Raw genomic sequence first — 7,316 nt, 5'->3', positions numbered from 1 at the left:
CATCGGCAAAAGCCCTCATTTCCCAAAACAGAGTACGGATGCCAATCTTTTGCTGTATGATAAATCAAACCCCAACCCCTCAAGAAAATCGAACACCCAACGAGTGTCCTTGACTTTACAAATCCAAGATTCAACAGTTTCGTTAATCACAGAATTTATTTGAATTTCAGATAACTTTACAAATCCAAGATTCATTATTACAGGTGAATTCGTTTCGTTGTTCAATTAATGATTACAGAGTCATTTCTGATTTGGGTTTCAGTTTATGATGTCTTCCAGTCAATTTTCTGTTGGCTCCATTTCTTTTTTTCTTGGTTTATTTTCTGTTTCTTCCTCTTTCAGCAGCGGCGTACCGCACCAGCCCCCGCCCCCCCTTTCACATTTGCTCTTTCCTTTCTCTTTCTTTCCTCTTCTCCTCCTTCACCATTTTCGTTTGATTCGCCGGAAAATCGTCTATTTTCCGGCGATTATAACTGATTCCTAGAAAATCGCCATATTTATAGAGTTTCGTTTCGATCAGGTTTCATAGCAAGAGAGTGGCGGCGTTTCTTACCGACCATTCCATGAATTCCGATTTTCGTAAGGGTATTTTTGGAATTAAATTTTTTTAAACAGTTGGTTAACAGTTTTACTAACAGGATGGACTAATGTGTTTATTGAATTGGGGTGTCTGTGTTTTTTAAACATAAAGTGGGGTGTCAGTGCTTTTAGGCTTTCATTTTGGGGTTTCAGTGCAATTTGCTCTATTATATAATGTAAGGGTCAGCTTCACCATTAGTTCCAAAGGGATTAGAACCTTGACCTCCTGAAGCTTTGAGGATATTAAATAATATTAGGGGTGGCTTCAGCTTTAGTCCCGAAAACTTTGACCTTCTAGCTGAAGGTGTTGGGTTTTTTTTGAGTAAGCGTAAATGAATTGGATCTCGACTATTTTTTTTTTTGGGGGTAATTTATCTCGACTATTCAAAGTTTAAACGAATCAAACGTCTGATAAGCTCTAATGTCAACTTTACCCCTGCCCACGTGGCATCCTCTTTGCTCATGAGCTGGTATACTAGTCGTCGGGAAATTGAGATGTCAAATGAGATAACAGATTAGAATCGTGAGGAAGTGACCGTTTTCTTCAGCTTTGGCGCCTTTGGGAGTCAGACGTGGGTTCTGATCCACTCTCACCTCAGCTGTTCTTAAATCTTACCAAAGCAAACCACTATTGGAAGAATTCGATCGACGAACTCACTATCTCGATCTCCCCAGTTCTTTCCGACTATTCGAAGTTATAATTTGATCTGCTACTGCTTAAATGGCAATGGAGCTGATATCTCTGTCCAAGTTTACCTCAAATCCCTCTTCCTGCTACCCTCTACCGGTCGCTACCGCTTCCGCGTTGCACCTTGGATTCAGAACCAGCAACAGATTGCCCTTCTTCGGGGTTACTCCATCCAAGATGCAGTTCGAGCAATCTATAGCAAGGGTAGTGTCTAGAAGGTTGTTCCTTCCTTCAGTGTCAGGGATCTGGAATGCTTTGACGGGTGGCAGCGCCGCTCAAGAGGCCGTACTTGCCATTCGACTAGGAATGCAGCTTTTCAGACAGGTAAAACTTCTAAATCCTGGTTGTTACTCTGCTTCAATTGTATCTTTTTTTTTTTTCCGTGTGAGCAGTTTTTTATGCTTCTGGTTCTTCAATTTGATCCTAAGGGTGAAGTTTCCCGGTCGTTAATGGAGTTTGATAGAGCACTCGAATTGGATCCTCGACAGAAGGCATGTAGGTTTCCGATTCTATGCACTCGAGATATTCATCGCTGCACTTCATAAATTATGTAAATTCTGTCTTGCCTGTTTCCAGATCTTTGGCAGAGAGGACTGTCCTTGTATTATCTGGATAAGTACGTCTTAGTTCTTTACTAATACTGGTAATTTTGCATTTTTGTGAGTTCTCCAGTTGACTTTTTAATACGAAAGTGAAACGATTAAACTGGATAATCGATAGGTTTGAAGAAGGGGCAGAACAGTTTCGGTTAGACGTTGCACAAAACCCAAATGACACGGAGGAGTCGATATGGTGTTTCCTGTGTGAAGCTCAGTTATTTGGAGTGGATGAAGCAAGGAGTCGATTTCTGGAGGCAAGTCAGTGGCTGTTGGGTACTGCTATTTTGCTTATTCTCATGTACTATTGAAGTAAAGTTCATTATATTTGTTTACAGTACATGCACTTATGCTTTTTGAGCATTACTTAATGTAAAATGTGGACAAATTTTGAATTATTTTGTTTACTACTTTGACATGTCGAAGAATAAGAAACTAACATCTATAAGTTGAACCAGATCTTTCCAACTAAATTGGTTTTGCTTCATATTTTGATTCTATTTAGCCAATGAAAATTTCCCCCAAAAGTTGGGTATGCATTTCTGAATTATGCTGATGAATTGCTATAGTGCTTATATTAACTAGGGCTGCTCAGGTAGAAGAAATATATCCAGTGGGAGATGTTTAAGCATTCTAATCAACTAGAAATTGCCAGGTTGGCCAAGATCCACGGCCTGTCATGCGTGCAGCTTATGACTTATTCAAAGATGGCAATGATCCTGGAAAGGTAGGGGTTCACACTTCTGATATATGGTATTGTTCCCAATATATGCTCAAATATGAAAATGGTTGTGAAGAATTCAATTATATTCTCATGTATTTTCATCACTTTGTTGCTGAAATATTCTATTTCTTAAGTTTGTTCATCTTTCTAAATATTCTCTTCAGGTAGGTAGGCATTCATCATTTATCTCATGGATGTGGATGTACAATTTTGATATGCTGACGATTTATTTAAGGCTTAGTTACTGCCAGTATTTCCCTCTTCAACAGTATTTCTGAAAACTGTATGAAGTAGTTTATTCCATTGAAATGGATCAACATAACAGCATATAGGAAATAACAGAAAATAATAGGATACCAGAAGGAAATTTTCAATTTCAAAAGAAGAAGTTAGCTTTTGATTGTAGAAAATGCTGCAAAGGGAAATGAAATAAACCTATCACAAGTGACAAAAGTTCCTTTGTCCTGATTCGGATAACATCCGCATTCTCCATGGGCACACTATCATGGTACATTATTATTTGTTTTTCTTGAGTTATGACAGCAGGGGTTAGGCCTTGACGCAATGATCAGTGGACCACAGTTGTAGCCTAAGATCTAGGCATTGAAATAGCCTCTCAACAAAATTGCTCAGGTAAGGCTGCAGAGTAAAATTGCCTCCGCCCCCTTCCCCCCCCCCCCAAAAGATTCTACTTGTGCAGAGGCCTTCAGCACTGGGTTCACTCTTCTTGTTGTTTCATGACAGCCTTTCAGGTGGCTTATTCTGTGTAGAACCATGCATAACCCGAGTACTTTCCTGAGAAAATTTTGAGTTAGCCTAATGTTAGTCAGTTCCCTGCTTCCATGCTGTCCTATGTCTAGTTCTACAATGTTGTATCAAATGAGGATTAGAATGTATATGCTGTATTTCTTTGGATTAAGTTCCAGGGTCTTTAAGCTTATTTCTGTAAGAAGTCATGGCTAAATAAGAGTCATCATGTATCCTGACCTAGTATATCAACTCAGCGATAAAATGTTTTGCATCAATGAGGTCTGGTCGTTGGCACTTGGTTTAACAAGCTATGTTTTCTGCAATTTTTGAATCTGTTAAACTTTTGTGATGCAGTCTGGTATCAAGCAAATGACAAGAATGTAATATATTTATATGCAATACAAGTAAGAAATCTGTAACTAAATAACTTAGGTGGCTGGAAATTTGTCTTTGGATTTGTTTCCAGCTCCCAAACATTCACCTAACCATGGTATCTTTTATCCTTTACAGCTTGTTTCTGCATTTTTGATTGGTCAGGAGCATGATTATTTCTATGCTTCTCTATATGCTGGGCTTTATTACGAATCTCAGGTTTGTTTTGCTTTTTTGGCTTTCATTTCCAGTCCTCTCAAATGTTCAACCTACTCCCTCTTCTCTTTGAATACTTTGTGCAGTTTCATGCTTTGGGGGAGGGATGCTAAACATGAGCTTTTTCTTTCCTCTGATTTTGAAGTTGTCCCAAAAAGCTGGGGTTGTTATTACTTTTCCAATACCTTGAAAAGAAATATGAGGAAATAATATATATAGAGAGAATTATATAACACTGTGGAGCAATAGCATGAGTTGGCATGTGATTGGCTTTTCTGAACCAGATACAGTTCCAGTTTCCGGAGATGCTTTATGGGGTCCAGTTTGGGAATCCTGTACAAGGAAACTGTTTTACCTGCTTAGTATTTGAGGTTTTCTCTACCACTTCATCATGGTTGTGGGGTTGTGTTTGTTGGCCAAAACCAAGATTGCTGTCATATAGGTTTACTGCTGCTATTGTTGTACAAAATCTGGGTCCTTGTAGCTCTAACTGGAGGCTGCTTTGCTGTTGCCTTTTACAATCAAGGTCAGTGCCAGAAGATCATGGAATTGGTTCTGAATGCTCTGCAAACAGTAGGGACAGAATGCTGATGTCCACATCTGAAAATTTTGGTTTGATCACCAAAATGCTGCAACCATTTTTTTTTCTTCCCATTTTGAGAAAATCAATCATTTTCTTATACAGCCAAAGGGTCCATCATCAAAATCCTATTAGAAAGCACAATGAGATTTATGTACTGTAAAATCATTTTTTATTTATTTATTAAAATTATAAAGTTGCAGTTAGCATGAGGCGTTATGCCTGGAATTTTGGTAATAGCATTATATAAACTGAGATAATCAGATTATTTTCCATCAGGATAATAAAAACAGAAGATCACATAATGGATGCATTACTACTGTTTAACACTTCCACTGTTTTACCTTCACAGAAGAACTCTGATGCAGCAAAACGTCATCTGCTTGCTGCATGTCAGTCCCCTTATGGACTAAGGTTAGAATTCAAGAATCTTTCCATTCTCTTGATAATGCCTGTTCATATTTAATATTTTCTAGCTATGAAGTCGTGTATCACCATATTTTTGGAATTTAATTTGTGACCATTCTTTGTTACAGGTCTGATGATTATATGGTTTCCCTTGCGAAGGTTCACTGTCTTTGTCGAAATTGGATCCCCAATTGAGCAAACCATCAGTGCTGCGCAGACTGATAAGGTGCTGATCCTTACCACAGACTGCAGTTACCTAACTTTGTACATGATTATGTCAAGAACTACGTTGCATGCTGGATCAAGTATAGAACTTCGCAGAATCTTATAGGAATGCATTATATCTGTTTTCCATTCTCTCCCTAGTTCCTACGTTTTTTTGCACTGGCTTTTGAAGCGATATAATTATGGAAATGTCCATGCAAGCTTGACAAAAGTGGAGATTATTAAAGCTGTATGACTATTGATTGTTTCTAATTTCCACAATATTTTTGCAATTCCTTTTAACTTCTGTCTGGGAAAACATGCCAATAGGATGTTTCGGTCGTTATACTATTACTGGACACAATGTAGACTGTGTTGGTCTAGAAAGCCAAAATGAGATTATGAAATTGATGCATATACTATCCTTTGGTCTGTCAGAATTAGGTATCCAATGCAGTAAATTCAGGGGTTTATTGACCATTTGGCAAACTCCAGCCGAGTTGTAGAAACTAAAGATGACTAAAAAGGTATGAAGTGGTTGGTTCAGGCCAAACTACTTTTGCTGGATAAAAACTTCAATGGGATATTTGAGTTTGTCAGGTCATGTAGCTAGTGAGAGAAACTACGTAGAGAGAGTCTAATTTTGGATGATATGACACTGATGGAAAAAGCTTGGGTCATGAGAGCCATGCATAAGTCCAGTGAGATCAAGCAAGTTAGCATATAGTTGTTGATATATTTCTGTTGAGTATGGCTCATGTTTCACATTGTGTTGATGGATACGGGTTCCGCTCCCAGTGAAGAGGCGGGTCCGGGGAGGCTGCCCCGGTGGGGTGTGGAGGCAGTGCCCCCATAGCCTGTAAAGAGTCAATGTTTCTTTGGGCCTCGAATTTTTTTTTTACAGTTTAGGTTTGAGCCTATGAATAGCTGTGGCTTAGGATTTCCAAGTGCGTGTGTATATATATATACTCTCTTGTAACAGAACATCTGACATAGTTTTTCGAGAAAAATATAGTTAAAACTTAATGCTCGACATAGACTCACATTGAGGTAAATCATGGTAAAATCCGCATCTCTTTCTTTCTTATTTTCTATTCGATTGTACGTATGTGATTGATTTTTGTAATCCTAACCATTTTTCATTATTTGATCGATGAAGTTTTGGACTTAACTTTGTAAGAGGCTTCAGGTTTGGAAAGGAAAAAAAGTCTCATGGTTCACTCCGGAAAACACTGGCAATGAGATTGCTTTTTGTCAAATGGTACACGCAGGAAACTTCCAAACACTTGGCAGTGTTTGGTTGGATCAAGTGTCTTACATCTTAAAACTAGGAATAGAAAAATATTAAACTTAAAATAATGTTTAGAGAGCTCATTCAACAATGCTTTTATAAATTCACTTCTTAACCGACTCTGCAATTTTATCGTTTCTCCGTCAAGGGACCTTTATAGGATTAATATCATATCAATTTCTTACAAGGAAATAGATGGTCTAGTCCATTTCTTTATAAATGTAACATTACATCAAATGGTGGAAATCCTTTTACAAGTCACATCAATCAACTCTTTGGTTTGACTTGTAAATGCATTTCTATCATTTGGTGTAATGTTGGGACACATGTCATATATCAAATGGACTTGATAAATTTCTAATTCAACTACAAAAAATAGATCATCCTTTTATTTTGATGAATGGAACATGTCCATCAGATTGAGATAATATTAAAAAGATAAAATAAAATTTATTTTTTAATTTAATTTGAATTTTGAATCTAAATGATAGACACGTGTCGCAGACAGAAATGAATAATGGACTTGATAAAATTCCTTCATATCAAATTCGTGTAAACTCAGATGAACCAGAAAAGCTTCTGGAAAGATAGACAAGGGTCCTTTGACATTTTTTTCTTTCTTCTTTTTCTGAGGCACAGGAAAACAGACCGATTGACGTGTTTTCTGAAGCAAATACCAAAACAATGGAAGACGGTTACATCGGAAATCCACTTTTGTGATTCCGTGAATTCAAATGAAATGAAATCGTGACTTTATATAAAATAATAAACAACAGCGTCTGCTGCCAACCGGTCGTAGAAGGAAGGCTGAAGGATGTGCCAAACCAGTTGTGCGGTAAATCTCCCCAAATTTCAATTGCAGCGGTGGAAATTTCAAATTTCAGATCAGATAAGTACGTAAAAGAAGA

General features: G+C 37.7%; 1 protein-coding gene across 2 annotated transcripts; it reads left to right on the top strand.

Annotated features, from left to right (window-relative positions):
- The first annotated feature begins 1,094 nt into the window (after positions 1-1,094).
- Positions 1,095-7,316, top strand: LOC149010693 (Tetratricopeptide repeat (TPR)-like superfamily protein). Of its 2 annotated transcripts, XM_089163550.1 has the most exons (9): positions 1,095-1,591; positions 1,696-1,762; positions 1,844-1,883; positions 1,988-2,120; positions 2,519-2,590; positions 3,848-3,928; positions 4,858-4,919; positions 5,042-5,139; positions 7,048-7,316. In XM_089163550.1, the coding sequence occupies exons 1-8, from the start codon at positions 1,301-1,303 to the stop codon at positions 5,106-5,108; spliced, it is 813 nt and encodes a 270-aa protein (XP_089019676.1). In that variant the 5' UTR covers positions 1,095-1,300; the 3' UTR covers positions 5,109-5,139; positions 7,048-7,316. The 2 variants fall into 2 exon arrangements, with proteins under 2 accessions (XP_089019676.1, XP_089019675.1); XM_089163549.1 differs by lacking the exon at positions 7,048-7,316 and having other exon boundaries at positions 5,042-6,805.

The sequence above is a fragment of the Hakea prostrata genome, chromosome 7, assembly GCF_041222555.1.
Source record: "Hakea prostrata isolate BN-2017 chromosome 7, UWA_Hpros_2, whole genome shotgun sequence".
Classification (NCBI taxonomy): Eukaryota; Viridiplantae; Streptophyta; class Magnoliopsida; order Proteales; family Proteaceae; genus Hakea; species Hakea prostrata.
Note: the sequence above shows the minus strand (reverse complement) of the source record. Positions and strands in the feature narration are given on the sequence as shown.